The following is a 20,268-nucleotide window of genomic DNA, read 5'->3' as shown; positions in this document are numbered from 1 at the left end:
AAGCTGGTCATGACTAGTGGTGTTGATTGAATGCTGTTCTATATGCTCTCTGGCCATTTATATTTCTAACGTTGTGAAGTGCCTTTTAAAATCTTTTTTTTTTTTTTCGTGTAAAATATATTGTTCGTCTTCTTGTTATTGAATTGTATGATTTTAAGTTTTCTGGATACTCATCAACCATATTGTGAATATATTAATGTGAATATATTAATGTGAATATTTTCTGGGCCCTATGGTTTGCCTCTTCATTTTAATGAGAGAAGAACTTTGATGAGAAAAACATTCTTATTTTGATGAAGTTCAATTTATCAGTTTCTCGCTTGGTCTCATCCTTTGGTTTGTCTGTTCTTTTTGCTGGTTCTGTAGGACTATTATTACTGTAGCTTTAGAGTAAGTCTTGAAGCCAAGTGGTATGATTCCGCTGGTCTTTTCAAATTTGTTTTTGCCATTCCAGATCCTTTCATATAAATGTTGCAATCTGTATATATTTGTAGGAATTATTTTAAGTATTCTGGATACTAAGCCTTCATCAGAATCCTTCATCTAAAAACCTACAGGCCAATATTATCAATATGGAACCATAATAATTCACAAGTCTGACTTTCTATTTATTTAGTCTTAAAATTTCAGCAGTGTTTTGTAGTTTTAAATATCAGGTCATGGATATCTTTTGTTAAATTTCTGTATTTTATGCTTCTGGGTGCTATTCGTAAATGCATTTTATTTTTCATTTTATTTTCCCAATATACTATTAGTATATAAAAATGCAGTTGGTTTTATGCCCTATGATATTGCTGAGCTGATTTATTGCTTCCTATGGTTTCTTTAAGGATTTTTCTTTTGTGTACAGTGGTATCATGTATGAAAAAGACAGCTTGCTTTTTTTCTTTCCAATGTGAATGTCTTTTATGCCTTTTGCTTGTCTCTTTGCACTGCCAAGACCTCCAACAATATGTTGAATAGAAGTGGTGATAATTGGGCATCTTGCCCTGTTCTCATCTTCAGGGGAAAAGCATTCATTATTCACTGTAAAGGATGAAATTTGGTTTAAGGCTGTAGATGCCTTTTATATTGAGGAGATTTTTTTTTGTCTGTTCCTATTTTTAATCATAAATAGATGTTGACTTTTGAAATAAATGTCGGTATCTGTTGAAATGATCCTGGAATATTTTTCTCGAATCTGTTAGTAGGTGAATTGCATCGAATTTTCTGAGTTAAACTGACTTTGCATTTCTGAGATCAACTGTACTTGGTAGAGTGATGCATTAACTTCTTTGGATATTGCTGATAATTCTTATGCTAATATTTGGTTGATAAGCAAAATAATAGTGTTAGTTGCTCAGTCATGTCTGATTCTTTGCAACCCTATGGACTGTAGCATGCCGGGCCCCCCACCCCCCAGACTCCGATATCCTATTTTTGTGTGTCATTTTTGATAATTTGTTCTTCAAGGGATTTGTTAATTTCCTGTAAGCTGTTGACTTTATTGGCATGACCTTCTTCATAATATCCACTATTTTCAAAGAGGATCTATAATGATACCTCTTTTTTAATGTTTCATATTGAAGACTTATTTTTTTCTCAGTAAGTTTGCCTAGAACTTTATTGTTACTTTTTTCAGATAACCCATATTGTCAATATGTCATTGGTTTTTGCTTCTATTTTTATTTCCTTTGGCTTTTCTTTTTCTTTTAAACATTTAAGATGGAAGCATGACTTTACTGTTTTATTTTGAATACAGACATTTAAATCTAAATTTCCTTCTAAAACTACTTTAGCTTGCATCCCACGAACTTCATTGTATAGTGTTTTCATTGTAATCCAATTCCAAAGAATTCAAATTTTTTATGTGATTAGAATGTAGGCATTGAGTTTTAACTCAGATGTTATTTAGAATGATGTTTTAGAAATTCTCAATGGATGGGGAATTTCTGTGTACATGTTATTTTTTTTTTTTCTACTTCTCTTTTGGTCTGATAACATAGTCTGTATTTTATTAATGAGCTGAAGTTTATTAGACTTGTTTCATTGTCTTCAGTGTGGCCTGTTAGTAAATGATTCATGTGCATGTGAGAACAGTGATTTTCCTGCTGTTGCTGGGTGTGATGTCCTGTAAATGTCAATTAGATCAAGTTGTTACTGTTGCTCAAATCTTTGGTTCTGTCTTGATTTTTGATAATGTTCTATCAATGACTAAACTAGCGATGTTAAAATTTCTAACTACTATGAGGACTTGCTTGTTTTCCTTTGATTTTGTAGTTTTTGTTTCCTATACTGATCACTATTCGTGAACTTTTCCTTTGTGTATGCACATTTAAGATTGTCTTCAAGTGACCGTTTTATCATTATGAAATGTCTATTCTGGGATAATCTTTGTTGTGGAATCTACCTTGTTTGATGTTAATCATAGCTACACTAACTTTCTTAGTGTTACTTGGCGTATTTTTTTCATCCTTTTTCTTTTATCCCTTTGTGTCTTTATGCTTAATTTTTTTTTTTTTGTAAGCAACATATAATTGAGTCCTGCTCTTAAAAAAGTCCAGGGTATTAGCCTTTGCTTTTTAACCAGAGTTTTAGCTAATGTGTATACAGGGTAGTTATGGATATGCATAGGTTTAAGCCCACCATCTGGGTTTTGTTTTCTGTTTGTCCTTTTTGCTCTTTGTTTTTCTGTTCCTCCTTTGCGGAACTGAGTCATTTTTAGTATTCCATTTTATCTCCTCTATTATATGATTTTTAGTTATACCTCTTTGTACCTTTATTTGAGTATGAGGTGAATTTTCAAGTTAACCTATTTTTTACCTTTTCATAAGCAGTATAAGAACCTTGCAACAGTAGACTTCTAATGACCACCCTTTTGCCCTCTGTACCCTTGTTTTATATATTTTAATTCTGCATGTACTCTGAGCCTAGTTGTATGTTACTGCTTTCACTTTATGAGATCAATGATCAGTAATCTTTTGAAAAAAATTTAATGTTTCATTTACATATATAAAGGTGTGTGTGTGTGTATGTGTGTGTGTGTGTGTGTGTGTGTGTGTGTGTTTTGTCTTTTAGTATCAGTGTATTTATCCATTCTGATTTTCTTCATTCGTTTCTGCAGAACTAAGTTTCTATCTTGTGCTATTTCCTTCAAGTCCCTTAGGGTAATTTAATTTGAACATTACTTATAATGCAGATGTGCTGGAGACTTCTTTAATGTTTTGTTTATCTGAAAGTATCTTTATTTTGCCTTCATTTTTGATGAATGTAGAATTCTGGATTCATCATGTTTTACCCCCAGCACTTCTAAGAAGTCATTTTGTTTTCTTTAGCTTCCATTTTTTTTTCCTCATGGCAAGTCATCTTTCTTACTGTTATCTTATATGTTGTCTTTTCCTCTTGCTGCTTTCAAGATTTTCTTTTTATGACAGGCCTAGATGTGTTTTTCTTTGTTTTATCCTGCTTGGTGTTCTTTGAAGTTATTGGATATGGGAGTTGATAATTTTCTCAGTTTTAGAAAATCTTACCCATTAGCTCCTCAAAGACTTCTTCTGCCCCCTCTTTCTCTTCCTTCTCTTTCTGGGATTCTGATTGCATTATGTTAGACCATTTGAGACTGATTTCAATTGTACCTGCAGGATTTTAATTTACAAAGGTGGAGAATGGCATTGAAACATGTATACTATCATGTAAGAAACGAAGTGCCAGTCTATGTTCGATACGGGATACAGGATGCTTGGGGCTGGTGCATGGGGATGATCCAGAGAGATGATATGGGGTGGGAGGTGGGAGGGGGATTCAGGACTGGGAGCTTGTATACACCTGTGGTGGATTCATGTCAATGTATCGCAAAACCAATACAGTATTGTAAAATAAAGTAAAAATTAAAAAAAAATAATTTATAAAGGTGGCTGAGGGCTGACATGGAGAGGCTAATGCCACTGAAGAAAATTTTATCCTTACAGTTTCCAAGGGCAGAGAGCAAACATGCTGTGTAGGAGCACATGGGGAAACACCAGGGTTTGGTCAGGAGTCTGGAAGGAGCAAGGGAAAATCCTAGACCCTCTTTACTGGGGTTTCTAAGGGAAGGGCCAGGCATAAAAGGGAAAAGCATAGGGTTGGCTGCTTTGAGTTATGTTGGTGGGCTCTAGGCTGTAGGGGTGATTTTCAGTTGTCTGGCCTGGGGGTGACTTAGGGCAAGAGAAATTCTGGCTGGGTGTGTGAGAATTAGGGATATAGACTTGAACTTGTTGCTTTGCCTTTGGAAGTGAGCTCTTCACTGCTGCTGCTGCTGCTACTAAGTCGCTTCAGTTGTGTCCGACTTTGTGTGACCCCTGAGATGGTAGCCCACCAGGCTCCCCTGTCCCTGGGATTCTCCAGGCAACACTGGAGTGGGTTGCCATTTCCTTTTCCAATGCATGAAACTACTGTGGTTTTATTTTCTGTTTCTTGCATATCCACTTGACTCTTTTTAATAGTTTCTATCCTTTTGGCAAAATTCCTATCAATTTATGCATGTTGGCCAGCTTTTTAAAAAAAGAGTTTCATTTATTTATTCATTTAGCTTCATTGTGGCATCAGGGTCTTTAGTTGAGGCATGTGGGATCTTATATTCCCTGACCAGGGATTGAACTCGGGTCCCCTTCATTGGGAATGCAGAGTCTTGGCCACTGAACCGCCAGGGAAGTCCCTTGGCCACCTTTGACACTGGATCCTTGAACATATTCAGAGTGGTTTTTAGGTTTCATTTTGACAGTCTCCCTCAGCCCCCACCACCTGAATGCCTGGGCTGTTTCTGGGTCTCTTTCTTTATGATTTTGAGTTACTTTTCTTTGCCTCTTTGCATGCCTTGTAATTTTTTGGTGGAATACCAGAGATTGTGTGTAAGAGTGCAGTAGAGACTCAAGGAAGTACTACCCATACCTGGTGAAGGGCACACCCATCCGTCAAGCTACACATATGTAGGACTGTCAGGGTGGCTGGCAGCTGACCTGAGATTGGGCATGGTTGTTAGTCACAGGCTTCCTGCGATTTGAGGATGCTGTCAGAAGCCCGTCTGGAAGCTCGTCCGCCCTGTCCCTTCCTCTTATGGCACATACCTCTTAGCTCTGTTCTCAAACTGCCCCTGAGCATCTGGGGACACCCTGTGGGAAGGAGGGAGAAGGTGGACCCACATTCTTCCCTTGTCCGTGTCTTCCAGGGACAGGGTCTTTAACCTCTGGGTTCTAATGCCTAATGATCTGAGGTGGAGCTGATGTAATAATAATAGAAATAAAGTGCACAGTAAATGTCAATAAATGGAATGCACTTGAATCATCCTGAAGCCATTGTCTGCCCCCATCCACGGAAAAGTTGTCTTCCATGAAACCGGTCCCACTGTTCTAGAGGTTTAAACCATCACACCAGCTCGTGCGCTCAGCCTCTTCAGTCGTGTCCAACTCTGTGCCACCCATGGACTGTAGCCCGGCAGGCTCCTCTGTCCTTGGGAAGAACCCTGGAGTGGGTTGCCGTGCCCTCCTCCAGGGGATCTTCCCGACCCAGGAATTGAACCCATGTCTCCCGTCTCTTCTGCACTGTGGCAGGCTCTTTACCCACTGAGCCATCTGGGAAGCCCCCCACCAGCTCATACTCTACCTTTAAAACTTTGTTAAAATCCAGTTTTCCTCCTCTTACAGCTTCCTCCTTGTCCTGCTCTTCCCGAAGGATGAGACAGCTGTATGTGTGTGCGCGTGCGTTCTCTCTAGGAAAGGACGCATTACTTCCTGTGTTTTGGTGTGGTTCTTTTTTTTTTTTTTTTTTTGGCATCTTCAGTTCTCAGATGTTTATTTAAAAAAACCAAACTACTGTGATTTTGTAGGGATTTTATAGGTTCTACATCTTGTTCAAGTCGTTAAGGTAAAAATGATGTTTCCTGTAACTTCTGGAGTCGGAGCAGAAGCAGCCGTCCTCTAATGAGAATGGGTTGAATTCACTTTTACTGGAGAAAACAATTTTACTTGTGACTATATCCCTGCTTATTTGCTCTGTTTGAAACACCTTTTTGGTGGACCAAGGAAAGTTGTCATTAAGTCTTCCCCCTTAGTAAACTCAGGTTACGTGCTTTAACCGTCTCTGGAAAAATTCATAGATTTATATTTAAATTTTTTTCCCCCAGCATCTCTTGTGAGAAGCCGATTATGACTGCTACATTTCTAAAACTTTTAAAAGTGTTTTACTTGGCTTTGGCACTTTGCTCTTAGAGTAAAATTTAGTGCAGGACTTGTAATATGCTGGGATGTTTTGCCCCCCCTCTTCCTTTTCAACATTCCTCTTACAAAAGCATTAGAATATTCCTGATTTATTTCCATCATAAGTTTTGGTAGCTGCTGCTTAGTTTTTTTTCCTCTTAACTTCTCCGTTTACAATAATATGTCATTAATTGACATCTTATAAATGTGAATGTTTCTCTCCGTGCTTAAGTTGTTTTATATTTTCTTAATTCACAGGCTCATTGATCTATCTTGTAGAATCTAAGAAAAACTCATGTCTTCCGCATGCTTTGATAGGACAATAAAAATGCAGTTGGAAGAGGATTAATAGATAGAAGGTCAAATGGAGAATATAGATACTAGCTTTGTAAGGCCGTGTCTCATGCATCAGTCTTAGGTTGCGTCTGATACCTGATAGTCCATATTTTTTTTGAATGAATGAATGAAAAAAGATTGAGATGGTAATTTAAGAATAAGAACCTGTTCAACCTGAGTGTTTCTTTCTTCAAGTTTCAGTTCTCAACCTTCGCTGTATAACAATTTCGGTTTTAAGTAAAGACAGACTATCCCAGCCAAGGGCTCTCTTTGGTCTGGTTCAGTTTTCCTTCATGAAGTTTATCCAGTTGCCTTTGTTTTCACCTGGAATCCGCTTTGCCTTGCTGGGCATGGAGTAATCTGCAGACCTTAGCACACTGTCTGGCCCACAGTACATACCAAATGTTAATTTGGTTGAATTGATTATTTGATGAAGGAAGAAGAGGAGGCTATGTCCTCTCCTGAAAACACTGCAGCAACATCTGTTCTAGAAAACCAAGTTAGAACATTCTCAATCCTGGTTTCTGGCTCCAGGGAAGTCACTAACATTCTTCCCTTAGCCTGTCCATGAAATGAAGAGATAATGGCTGTTTCTGTCTTTGTGTGGGCTTTCCTGGTATCTCAGATGATGTAGAAGCTGCCTGCAATGCAAGAGACCTGAGTTCGATCCCTGGGTCGGAAAGATCCCCTGGAGACGGGAATGGCCACCCACTATGGTGTTCTTGCCTGGAGAATTCACTGTTTCTCTCTTGATGTAAATGTGAACAATCCAGCACTTTGTTGTAAAATTTTCTGTTCTTCACTAGCCTCATGGTCACCAAGTTGTTCTATGTGTCCACTAAATTTTATTAAAAAATCATGTTTTATCAGTAAAACATGTCTTTCTTTTGAAAACTGGAGAATTTTTATATTTTGTTTCAATGATGAGATCCTGTTAATACTGTAGTTTAAAATGTGTCCTGAAGTCTCAGTTTTGGTTAATGATTTCATGGCAATGTATTATTACAAATAAAAGGAAGAAACTTGAGAAATTTAAAATGGTTGAAATGTATTTTAGTGCCTGATGTTTTATTTGGAGGTAGAGCTGTAGTGGATGGCTTTGGGCAGCTTGTGTGATAGGATGGAGCTACTTTCTATAAGTCTGGTGACTGTTCCCTTTAAGAAGCATGTGACGAGTGTGAAGTATTCTTGGGAATCACTGCAGTGTGATGAATTAATTCTCTGAAGTGGAGCTGTCGTGAGTTACTGTGTTATTATTTGTCAAAATGGAAACAAAAATAGAATTCTGTCCTTGTAGGCAATAGATCTCTACTTAATCTCTCGTCTTTCAGCAGGTAGGTTGGTTCGTTCTTCGCTGTATTCTGTGATGAGCCAGGGGGCTCAAGTCTGGATCATGCCTTGGAGACAAGGAGTAGAATAGTATTTTCATTTTTATGCCACATTGGATTTCTATCCAGACAGAATGTGGCTGTTTGATCTGAAGCCTGGCAATTGCTTTTTTATTTACTTTAGTGTCTGTAATTCTAATTTCATAACTCTTCATCATTCAGCACTCTTGTCGTCACTCCAGGTGATCAGAACCAGTCATTGCCTCTCTTATCTGTTGCTCTTGCACAGTTTGGTTAAGAATATTCAACAGTCTATTGGTAGTGAATGTTATCTCCCCTCACGTCCGAATGGAGAACCTTCCGTTCAGTTCAGTCGCTCAGTCGTGTCCGACTCTTCGTGACCCCATGAATCGCAGCACACCAGGCCTCCCTGTCCATCACCAACTCCTGGAGTTCACTCAGACTCACGTCCATTGAGTCAGTGATGCCATCCAGCCATCTCATCCTCGGTCGTCCCCTTCTCCTCCTGCCCCCAATCCCTCCCAGCATCAGAGTCTTTTCCAATGAGTCAACTCTTCGCATGAGGTGGCCAAAGTACTGGAGTTTCAGCTTTAGCATCATTCCTTCCAAAGAAATCCCAGGGCTGATCTCCTTCAGAATGGACTGGTTGGATCTCCTTGCAGTCCAAGGGGCTCTCAAGAGTCTTCTCCAACACCACAGAACCTTAGGGGAGAGCAAAAAGAGACTAGTAAGTACAGGAAATTTGATCACGATGCAAGTCTGATTTTGAGTGTTTGAAGTATGAGATTGTGCTATGCGTGCATGCTCGGCCTCTCAGTCATGTCTGACTCTCTGAGACCCTAAGGACGTTAGCCCTCCAGGCTCCTCTGTCCGTGGAGTTTTCCAGGCAGAAATACTGGAGTGGGTTGCCATTTCCTCCTCCAGGAGATCTTTCTGACCCAAAGATTGAACCCGTGTCTCCCGTGTCTCTTGCATTGGCAGGCGGGTTCTTTTTCATTGCGCCACCTAGAAAGCCCATTCTAAGTGTTGGTTCGGTTGACTCATGTCCGACTTTTCCCTGCCCATCACCAACTCCTGGAGCTTGCTCACACTCACGTCCATCGAGTCAGTGAGGCCATCCAACCATCTCATCTTCTGGTGTCCCCTTCTCCTCCTGCCTCCAATCTTTCCCAGCACTGGGGTCTTATCAAATGAGTCAGTTCTTCACATCGGATGGCCAGAGTATTGGAGTTTCAGCTTTAGCATCAGTCCTTCCAATGAATATTCAGGACTGGTTTCCTTTAGGATGGACTGCTTGGATTTCCTTGCAGTCCAAGGGGACTCTCAAGCGTCTTCTTCATCACCACAGTTCAAAAGCATCAGTTATTTGGCACTCAGCTTTCTTTATAGTCCAACTCTCACATCCATACATGACTACTGGAAAAACCATAGCTTTGACTAGACGGACCTTTGTTGGCAAAGTAATGTCTCTGCTTTTTAATAGGCTGTCTAGGTTGGTCATAGCTTTTCTTCCGAGGAGCAAGCATCTTTTAATTTCATGGCTGCAGTCACCATCTGCAATGATTTTGGAGCCTGCAGAAATAAACTCAGCCACTATTTCCACTGTTTCCTCATCTGTTTGCCATGAAGTGATGGGACCAGATGCCATGCTCTTAGTTTTCTGAATGTTGAGCTTTAGGCCAACTTTTTCACTCTCCTCTTTCACCTTCATCAAGAGGCTCTTTAGTTCTTCTTCACTTTCTGCCATAAGGGTGGTGTCATCTGCATGTCTGAGGTTATTGATATTTCTCCTGGCAATCTTGATTCCAGCTTGTGGTTCAAGTATTCTAAGTATCAGTTCAGTTCAGTCGCTCAGTCGTGTCCATCTCTTTGCTAAGTATAGAGTGTCTTTATTTGCTATGACTGTTTTGGCTTTCACTGACTCCCTTAACTAGTTCCTAATGGTATATTGTAAATGATCTTTCATTCTTTACTCTTGGAGTGATAGCTTTCTTCCTCATTATTTTGTTGCCCAAAGCATATTGAAGGACCTCTTGAGTATTTCTCAGATCCATTCACTTATTTCTCTTTATTTTTGTCATTTCTGTCTTTTCCTCTGAATTGTCTAACACATCTTTTTAACCACCCCTGCTCAGCTTCAGTCCATTTGTCGCTGAGCAGCCATTGTTCATGTACACATTTTTTTTTTTTACTTTACCGTAAGTTTTTTAATTGGAATATCGTTGCTTTACAGTGTTGTTCCTTTTTGCTTTAGAACAAGGTGAATCAGCCACAGGTATACATATATCTTCTTTTCCTCGAATTTTCTTCTCATTTACATCACCACAGAGCCCTGAGTAGAGTTCCTTGTGCTATACAATAGGTTCTTATTAGTTATCTATTTTATACATAGTAATGTGTATATGGGGCTCCCCTGATGGCTTAGATGATAAAGTGTGTATATACCAATCCCAATCTCCTATACGTTTGTTCTCTACATCTGGGCCTCTATTTGTGCTTTGCAAATAAATAAGTTCGTATGTACCATTTTTCTAGATTCCACATATATGTGTTCATAGATAATATTTGCTTTTCTCTTTCTGACTTACTTCACTCTGTGTGTTAGTCTTTAGAACATGGAAGCAACCTGAATGTCCATCAGCAGAAGAATGGATAACAGAGGATGTGGTGTATGTATGCAGTGGAATATTACTCAGCCGTGTGAGGGAACGAAGCTGTGCCATTTGCAGAGACATGTACATGTTTAATCTGATCATGTTAACCCCATACTGAAAACCTTCAGTGACATGTAGGATTTGTTTATGTTGTTAAGTCACTTTTAGTTCTGTCTGACTCTTTGGGATCCTATGGACTGCAGCATGCCAGGCCTCTTCGTCCCTCACTGTCTCCCGGAGTTTGCCCAAATTCATGTTCATTGAATTGCTGATGCTATCCAACTATCTTATCCTCTGCTGCCCTCTTCTTCTTTTGCTTTCAATCTTTCTCAGCATCAGAATCTTTTTCCAGTGAGTCAGCTCTTCAAACCAGGTGGCCAAAGTATTGGAGCTTCAGCTTCAGCATCAGTCCTTCCAATGAATATTCAGGATTGATCTCCTTTAGGATTGACTGGTTTGATCTCCTTGCAGTCCAAGGGACTCTCAGGAGTCTTCTCTAGCACCACAGTTCCAAAGCATCAGTTCTTAGGTGCTCAGCCTTCTTTATGGTCCGACTCTCACATCCATCCATGACTACTGGAAAGACCATAGCTTTCCCTATATGGACCTTTGTTGGCAAAGTGATGTCTTTGCTTTTTAGTACTCTCGTCTAGGTTTGTCACAGCTTTCCCTCCAAGGCACAGGCGTCTTCTAATTTCATGGCTACAGTCACCATCTGCAGTGATATTGGGTACATAAAGCCTCAGCATGACCCAGGAGGCCCTGTGTGGTGGGACCCCATCTTTCCATGGAGTTGCTCTGCAGCTGGTCTGTGGGACCCGTGACGAGACTGCTCCCAGCTCCTCCAGAGAGTGCTCTGTCCTTGCTGTGTGCCTTCTCAGCCTAGGGAACGCCATGGCCCTCTTGCTTCTATTTGTACATGGCTCGTTTATCCTTAAAGCTTCAGATTAAACCCTCCAGGGTTAGGACAGGCTTTCCTTTCTTATGGGGCTTCCCTGGTGGCTCAGATGGTAAAGAATTTGCCTGAAATGCAGGAGACTTGGATTTGATCCCTGGGTCAGGAAGATCTCCTGGAGAAGGAAATACCAACCCACTCCCAGTATTCTTGCCTGAGAATCCCAGTGGACAGAGGAGCCTGCTGGACTATAGTCCATGGGGTTGCAAAGAGTTGGACACAACTGAGCAACTAACACTTTCACTTTCTTCACTTCCTTTCTTACTCCCAGATCACCCTAAAAATCCTGAAGTTGCCCAAAGAGATTGGCAGGTTCACTGATAAGTCTCCTAGACCACAATGATTTAGCATAATTCTGTTTGGGCACGTATCTCCTGATGTCCTTCTTACTTCCTCTTTTCCTCCTAGGGAGCTGGCTTTGCTCATTTACACTCACCTGACTCCCTTGCACCATTCTTTGTGTGTGCTAAGTCGCTTCAGTTGTGTCCGACTCTTTGCAACCCTGTGGACTGTAGCCCGCCAGGCTCCTTTGCCCATGGGATTCTCCGGGCAAGAATTCTGGAGTGGGTTGCCGTGCCCTCCTCCATGGGATCTCTCTGACCCAGGGATGGAACCCTCATCTCTTAACATCTCTAGCATTGGCAGACAAGTTCTTTACCACTAGCGCCCCCTGGGAAGCCCAGCATTCTGTGTTCTTGCAGTTAATTGATTATTTATGATTTATCTTCTGCTTTCTCTGCTAGACAGTGTGCTGAGCCCAGAACCTAGCACGTGGTAAGATATTTAATAATTCCTGACCTCCTGGGACAAGACAAAGCATAATAGCTCATCATGTGGTGGTTGTTGGAAGAACTGAGTGGTTGTAAACCCTGTCTTTGTATCCCATGACAGACTTTGCCGTTTTTGGCCTGGAGTCTAATTTTCTCTGCTGGTTTTGTCATTCCTGGATTAGAAAATCTGTTAGCTTTCTTTTATGTATTTGATGTAGCTCCTCCCTGTCCATTTTATATTTATTTCTTTTAATGATATAGTAAGTGTTTGAATCCATATACTTTTGGGAGAGGTCTTTAGATATTTTTTCTGCTTTGCAAGAATGGAGCATTCATGTAGACCTGAGACCCCCGTGTGTAAATATTGTTTTATCACTTAACCGATGTAAAGAAAAACACGCCTGCCATCTGAAGTTTTCCCTCACAATTTTAATTAACTCCCCTGAGCCCAGTGTGGGTTACTAAGAATAAGGGCCAGAATCCCCACGTCCCAGTCGAGGCACTTCTTAAAACAGCCTGGTTTTCTGGGCATCTTGCCTCGATTCTTGCTGCAGAAGGATGCTGTGCATAGCAGAGCGAGAGGAGGTGGGCTCTTGGTTGTGAGCTCCGTAGTGCCAGGGTGGTGGCAACCCTGGGCCGTTGCTGAAATGTTTAGGGTAGACCAGTCAAGAGTCATGTTGCTGTTCAGGAGTGCACTTGGGGGTTGAGAATTGATTTTTAATTTTTAGGATTTTTTTTTTGACATGGTCCATATTTAAAGTCCTTTAAATTTGTTACATATATGTGTGTATGTGTGTGTATATATATCTGGGGGGCCGTGTGGCATCTGGGATCTTAGTTTCCTGACCAGAGATTGAACCCCCACCTTTCGTATTGGAAGGTGAAGTCTTAATCTCTGGACCACTAGAGACATCTACAAGTTGCTTTTTTCCACAAAACTCATAGCCTGGAGAAAGTGGTTGAGGAGGCAGACCCATCAATTGTAGAGACTTGGTAGTGAAGTTGAAGCAGATAACTGCTCAGGCTTTGTAGCCATCATGTGGGGAGAAAGCCTAACACCTGTGGGTGTGAATTTTGGGAACACAGTGTATTTGCCTTGGGTGGTATGGTGCTTTTGGAGTATTGCATGCTTTAAGTACTTTATAAAAATTGTAGTGGTTATTGAGTTACATTTGATTCTTGCCACTTGCTTTACTTGTAAAAGATTACCCAAAACTTGAAAATGAGGTGAAATACTGTTCCAGGAGTGAAAACTTCAAAAAAATATTGTATATTCAGTATTAAATGGGAATGGATATTTACTTTCCATTTCAACCATCTATTTTCATTTCCAGTTGTCTGTGGTTTGGAGTATTCTACCTTTTCATCCCTTTCCCAAAAGTTTATTTTTAATACTTTTTTATCAAACATACAAAATCTGTTTCATTGGAGAAACCACCAAAGTTTAAGAGGAATTATTAATAGCTTTTCTACCTAACACTCCTTCCCAGCATGAAGAGTTTTCAGGCAGATTGTCTGAATATCCAAATAATCTGAACTAAGAAAGATCAGCCTTTGGCTCTGAGGACCAACCCAAGGCTCTGAGAAAACACTGAGGAAACCACCCCCCGCCCCCCACCCCAAATGGTTGACAGTGCTGGGACGGGATGAAAAATGACTTTCTGGTTTCATTCGGCCCATGCCTGGGTAACAGTAAACGCGTGCCAAGTCACTTCAGTTGTGTCCAACTCTGTGACCCCATGAGCTATAGCCCACCAGGCTTTTCTGTCCGTGGGATTTCCCAGGCAAGAGTACTGGAGTGGGTTGCCATTTCCTCCTCCAGGGGGTCTTCCCCACCCAAGGGTTGGACCTGCGTATGACTCCTGCACTGGCAGACGGATTCTTCACCACGAGAGCCACCGGGGCAGCCAAGCGACGTGTGTATCTTTGTAAATAAAAATGCAATCCTCACTACCCTCCCACATCCACTGGATGGCTACTTTCAAAGAGAAGGAGAGAGGAAGAAAATTAAGTGTTGGTGAAGATACGGAGAAATTGGAACCCTGTGCAGGGTTAGTAGAAATGCACAATATTAAAAAGAATTAAAAATAAAATTACCATTTGACCCCCCCCCCCCCACCTTGTGATACAAAAAGGTTTCTCCCTAATTACAGAGCACACCTGTATTCCAAATGTGTGTCTCTAAGCAATTCTCTAATTCTCTGTGGAGAGCAAGTGTCCTAAGATTAAACTCAGCTTTGGCACTAGGTGGAGTTCAGGAAGACCCCACGGATCAAGGCCTCAAGGCTGCCCCCTGCCACTTCAGATGACAGTCACCAGTCCAGACTGCCATCTGTGCTTTCGGCTGTAAATCAGATGTTCCCATGACCCTGTCCTTGAGTTTGAGAATTTGTTAGAATGGCTCACAGAACTCAGGAAAATAGCTTACTGACTCTTGTTGATCTCTCTGTGTGTGTGTGTTCAGTCATGTCTGTCTGTCTGTGACCCCTCAGACTGTTGCCCACCAGACTCCTCTGTCTGTGGGATTTCCCAGGCAAGAATACTGGAGTGGATTACTATTTCCTCCTCCAGGGGATCTTCCCAGTTTACAGTAAAGGATATTTTAATGAGAATAGATGAAAAACCCATAGAGAGATAATACGGGCAAAGTATGGAGGAAAGGACTTGGAGCTTCCGTTTCTGCTGTTGGGGTACTCTCCCTTCAGTGTCTCCATGGGCTCACCACCCTGCAAAGTCACTTGAACCCCAGGGATTCTCACGCAGGCTTCATTATGTAGGAATGATTGATTGAATCACTGGCTGTTGGCGTTGGAAGTCTCCCCCCGGTCCCTCCCCACTCTTGGGAGGTGTCTGGATGAGATGGAGCTGAAAATTCGAATCCTCTAATCACGTGGTTGGTTCCCCAGGCAACCAGCCCACATCCTGAGGCTTTCCAGGAGCCTCAGCTCATCAGTATACAAAATGACACATCATTTTAAAGACTCCAAGTTTGTCCTTCCTGCTTAGCTCCCCTTCTCTATTCTTCCCTTCCTTCCGCACCGTGTGTCATGTGGGATCTTAGTTCCCCAACCTGGGATCGAACCAGTGCCCCTGGCTTCAGAACTTCAGGGTAGTCCCTCTAAGAGTTTTTGCAGCTGTGTGCTGGAAAATGGGGTCAGAAATTAAACATATATTTATTATATCACATCCTACAACTCTACTTCTGAGTATATACCCCAAGTAATTGAAAGCAGGACGTAGTGGCAGCACTGTTTACAGTAACCAGGTGGAAACAAGCCATGCATTCATTGACGGGCGCATGGATAGAAAAATGTGGTATAGTCATACAGTGGAGTGATACTCAGCCTTGAAAGGAGAGGAAATTCTGACACACGCTACAGCATGGATGAAAATGGAGGCTACTTTACCAAGCAAGGCACAAAAAGACAAATTCTGTATGAGTCCGCTTGCAAGAGTCGCCTAGAGTAATCAGGTTCCTTGAGGCAACAGGTAGAAGGGTGGTTGTCAGGAGCTGGGAGGGAGGGGAGTGGGGACTTGTTTAATGGGTACAGAATTTTAGTTTTACAAGATGAAGGGTTCTGGAGTCCGGACTCAATACTGCTGAACCATGTCGTTAAAAATAGTGTAGATGGAAATTTTATGTTCTGTGTATTTTATCTCGATTGAAAATTTAAAAGAAATAATGACCGCAATGAAACGTTAGAAAGTGGAAACGGAGGTTTGTTTTTTTTTAGCAGTCAAGGAATAACCTGATCTGTTCCTGGTGTCTTGCAGGCCTGGTGTTTCCTTGACCATGCAGGCGTTTTCGGAAGAAGAGAGGAGGCAGTGGTTGGAAGTTCTGGGTGGAAAAGAAGCTGTAAGATATAACCAGTGGTTGAGTTTTATTTCAAATCCTTTAGAATTGACTTCTGTTCATTTGCATGTTATTTTTGCTTTATAGTATACGAAAAAAATTTCCCTGCTGAAGCTGGTGTCTGAATTCCTCTTGGAAGCATTTGGTAGTCGAGAAATTTGGTTTGAGATAGCAGCGGCACACTCGAGACTGGCATATCGTTATTTTTTATTTTTCTTGACTTTGTCGCTCAGGTTCGCTTTGCTTGAGGAAGTCATCTAAATTCTCAATTTCTTCTTCCCTACCTGTGAAAGTACTTTGGGTGATGAACACTATAAATGCTTGCAATTCATTTTGATCCCAGTGGAGATGAAACGATAAATATGAGGCTGTGCAGGCAATATTACAAGTGACTGCTGTACTTATTTGCTTGATTTAACAATTTCTGGTTTAGCCTAATGAGCCACAGTGTGCGGTGTTAGGTAGCCTTAGCGAATGGGCCTCTGTGTGCAGATTGGTTTGAGGAATAAGTTAAAGGCAGTGATAGCAATCCAGAGGCATGGGACTTCAGTCAGTCTGCCATTTTACTCAACCACTACCTTCCTCTCAGAGGACTGGTGGCATCTGGGAGTTGAGAACTGGGCAGGTCATGTATTGAACGGGGGACTTAGCAAGGATAATTATAGAAAACACCAGAGGACTGATTTAATCAACTCTACTTAAAGTATTATGACTCATAACCAGCTGCCCATGCAGGTACCAGGTATCTGGCAAGCATTTGGCGTTTCAGCAGGATTTAAAAAGATAGAGCCCAGTGGAAGAGGGGTCATATGTAATAAAAAGAGGTGTCAAAATAGAGCTTGTGAGATGGGCAGAAGATAATGTTATCTGATGGCAGTGGGCAGTCCCTGAGAATATAAGAAGTAGGGCAAAGAGGATGGGCAGCAGTACATGAAGCAGTCTTGACATGGTGTTTGAAACATGGAAGCCCAAATTACATCCTTTAAAAATAGATCCTGTATAAGAAAATGTATCATCCTTGGAGGAAAAAAGCAGTGATCAGATTTGTGTATCGTTTTTTTATACTTGATTTACATTTAGCTTCTGTGATTTTAGTTCTGTTTATTCTTAATGTGTCCTTGAAATTTTTAGCTAGGAGTCAAGAGTACTTTCAACATTGGTAGCCGCTGAGATTCAAAACGGTTTGTCCTAATCCTCTCTAGTAAAGACACTGACCTAGACTTGTCCCCCCAGAGATTCAAGAAATGCTTTGGAAAGTGAGTTTGCCTATTTGCATAGCAAAATGGTCAGATGGCTAAGTCATGAGGAAATAAGTCTGTTGCCAAAGGCAGTGTAACCTTGACACACACATCCTCTCCTTTAGAGTAAAAAAGCCAGGTAATTAATTTGAGATATACAGATAAAGGCAAGCCTGCATAAGAAAATAAATATTCAGCTATGTATTTAGGTAAGGGCGCTGAAGGCATTTCATCATTTTCTCCAGGTGACGTATGTGCCTTGAAGATAATGGGGCAGCATTAGAATTCTCAGAGGCAGCCTGGGATCATCACCTTGATATTTCAGATGTGGTTATTGAGATTATGGCAGGAGTCCTGTCTTTAAGTAAACAGCAGATTTTAGCGATGGTGAATAAATGAGCTTCATCTTCCTAATTAGAATGCAGCAATTTGTTTGAGCATTACAAATTTACGTGAGCTTTCAGTCCTGGCCCTTCGTATTATTTTTGCTACTTTGGCAATGCCTTGGTGAGAGGCCAAGGAGACTCAGAGCTCTCCTTTTTGTTACCTGTCTTTGCCTTGGAGCCCATGATAGTGATTAACCAATGTCAGTGTATTTTTTGGACAGTCCCTAGGTGTGCCTTCTACAATAGAATCATTTTTATGGATGTGCTGAAAATACTGTTTCCCCTTTTTCTCTTTTACTAGCTGTTCCCTAGTTTTAATAGAGCCATCATCCCAAGACCAGAAGGAAGTAAGTGCTAATGTATAAAAATGACTGTTGTCTCCCTTTCTCATGAGTTACTCTGTTTTTATTACTGATGTCAAACTGTTGCTGGGTGCTTGCTCTCTGTACTCTGTCTGTGTTAGTCTGCTAAGTGGTAGGTGTCTTATCCACTGAGGACCTCTTCCGACTTTTCTTCACTGCTGAAACTCTCCTTGATCTTTCCCGTCTCTGAGCCTTTTTCTTTCTCGTCTTCCTCTACAAAAACCAAAATACTCTATCAGTGACTTTGGTATTTGTTTTTATAGCCATAAACGAATACACAAGAGTTTCAGGCATGCATCTGTAAGCTTCCTAAGTTATAAACTCCAGTGGGTATAAACACCAGTTCCTTGACTCCCAGCCCTTCTCACCTCCACACGTGGTATCCTTTATCCTTCCAGTCCCTCAGGCATGGGCTGTACAAATAGTTCAGCATTACACCTTAGAAAATAAACAGCAACCAAATGCGCTCAGATATTCTAGGACAGTGATCTTCCCTTGCCTTGTATGTACTAGAGGAAAAGGAAATAATCTCTGACTGGAGTACTCTTGATTTTAGCTGAGATAAGAGGAAGATGTGATGAAATTTGCTGGATTCTTTATGAATCTACTTTTCACATCTTTGGAAGAATGAAGCCACATTTGTCAGATGTCCACAGTTTGGAGACATTGTTAAATGAGCCACGATTTCACAGTGATTATGGTGTGTGTATCACTTAACCTGGCTCTGGAAATTCACCAGGTGCCTTGCAAGGTTGTCAGCCACGGAGGCCCCTGCTTGACTTCCCTCCCTCGTCTTTCTCTTCTATTGTCCTTTCTCCTCCTCCTTTCCCTTATCCCCCCTTTCTCTCCTCTCTTCCTTTCTTTTCTTGTTTTTACCTGAGAAATGAAAACAACATTTTGGAAAAGTAGTTTTGCTAAGCAGAAAGAAACGCATTTTATATAAATGTTGTGAATAGTAGATCCGTAAAAAAGTACACCACTGCCCATTTTTCCTCATTAAAATGCTCTCTAAGCTTAGCTTTAAACCTGCAAAGTTTTTGTCCATAAATTATTCCATGCTATCCCTTCTGAGAACCAAGGGTTAATATTCCTGCTTCTGAGTTCTAAATACAGAATAAAGCATTCACTTTCCCTGAGTGCATTTTTGAAACAAGAATTGTCTTTTATTAGGGTCCTCAAATATATCAGCCTAATCAATGGCAAAGTATTCATATTAGAAAAAATATACAATTGTATTTACAAAATAATCTTTTTTTGCTCCATGAATCATCTTTTAAATTCATTATGTAAATAATAAAATATTAAACATTTAGAGCATGGTATAAAATGTGAAAAAAGTTTCTAGCTCATCATTCAAATACTACTTTTAAGAGTGTCTACAGATTTTTTCCTCCTAGGTTAAAAAAGAGTTTTGTGTTATTTCCCCAGCTTGTCAAGTAATTTAAGAACTTTGACTCATGTCCATAATTAAAAAACAAACCCGAGTTGTTGGAATTTGGGCAAAACATTAACTATTTCTAGATAGCTTCCTCTGAAGATTAATTGTAATCACTTTCTTTTTCACTATTTAAAACATTATTTTTGTTAACAGCTAGTTTAAATTATAAATTTATTTATATATATTGGTAATGTTAGTCATATATTGGTAACGTTAGTTGTGTCCAACTCTTTGCGACCCCATGGACTGTAGCTTGCCAGGCTTCACTGTCCATGGGGATTCTCCAGGCAAGAATACTGGAGTGGGTTCCCATGCCCTTCTCCAGGAGATCTTCCCACCCCAGGGATCGAACCCAGGTCTCCTTTCTGTAGGCGGATTCTTGACTGTCTGAGCCACCAAAGAAGTATCTGTTGTTAATGAAGGTCCTGACACTACAAATGCTCCTCTTCTATGAAATTCTGATTTATGTTATTTAAATAGGGAGTGCATGGCCTTTAGTTTTCTTTTTTTGAAGAGGAAAATAAAAAGTATATTGGACCTAAATAATTTTGTCTTATTTTTGTCAGCAAGAAAAATGTGAGTATTTGCACCTTTAATATTTTACAACTGTATTTCTTTTAGGTGCACAGTTGGATAAGATGGGATTCACAATTCTTAGAAAATGCATCCATGCAGTTGAAACACGAGGTAACGTGATTGAATCATTTTATTCATGAGA

The 20,268-nt window shown here is 40.6% G+C and overlaps 1 protein-coding gene across 5 annotated transcripts in view; it reads left to right on the top strand.

Annotated features, from left to right (window-relative positions):
- Positions 1-20,268, top strand: part of ARHGAP10 (Rho GTPase activating protein 10) — a 375,744-nt gene that overhangs the window by 183,999 nt on the left and 171,477 nt on the right. For all 5 annotated transcript variants that reach the window (XM_060400981.1, XM_015101370.4, XM_060400980.1 and 2 more), the window contains 3 exons: positions 16,048-16,129; positions 18,052-18,097; positions 20,172-20,237. In XM_060400981.1, the coding sequence (XP_060256964.1) occupies positions 16,048-16,129; positions 18,052-18,097; positions 20,172-20,237 (194 nt within the window). The remainder of the gene's footprint in view (positions 1-16,047; positions 16,130-18,051; positions 18,098-20,171; positions 20,238-20,268) is intronic.

Source organism: Ovis aries, chromosome 17 (assembly GCF_016772045.2).
Source record: "Ovis aries strain OAR_USU_Benz2616 breed Rambouillet chromosome 17, ARS-UI_Ramb_v3.0, whole genome shotgun sequence".
In the NCBI taxonomy this organism is placed as follows: Eukaryota; Metazoa; Chordata; class Mammalia; order Artiodactyla; family Bovidae; genus Ovis; species Ovis aries.
The sequence above is the reverse complement of the archived record's forward strand: the minus strand, read 5'-3'. Positions and strand labels throughout refer to the sequence as shown.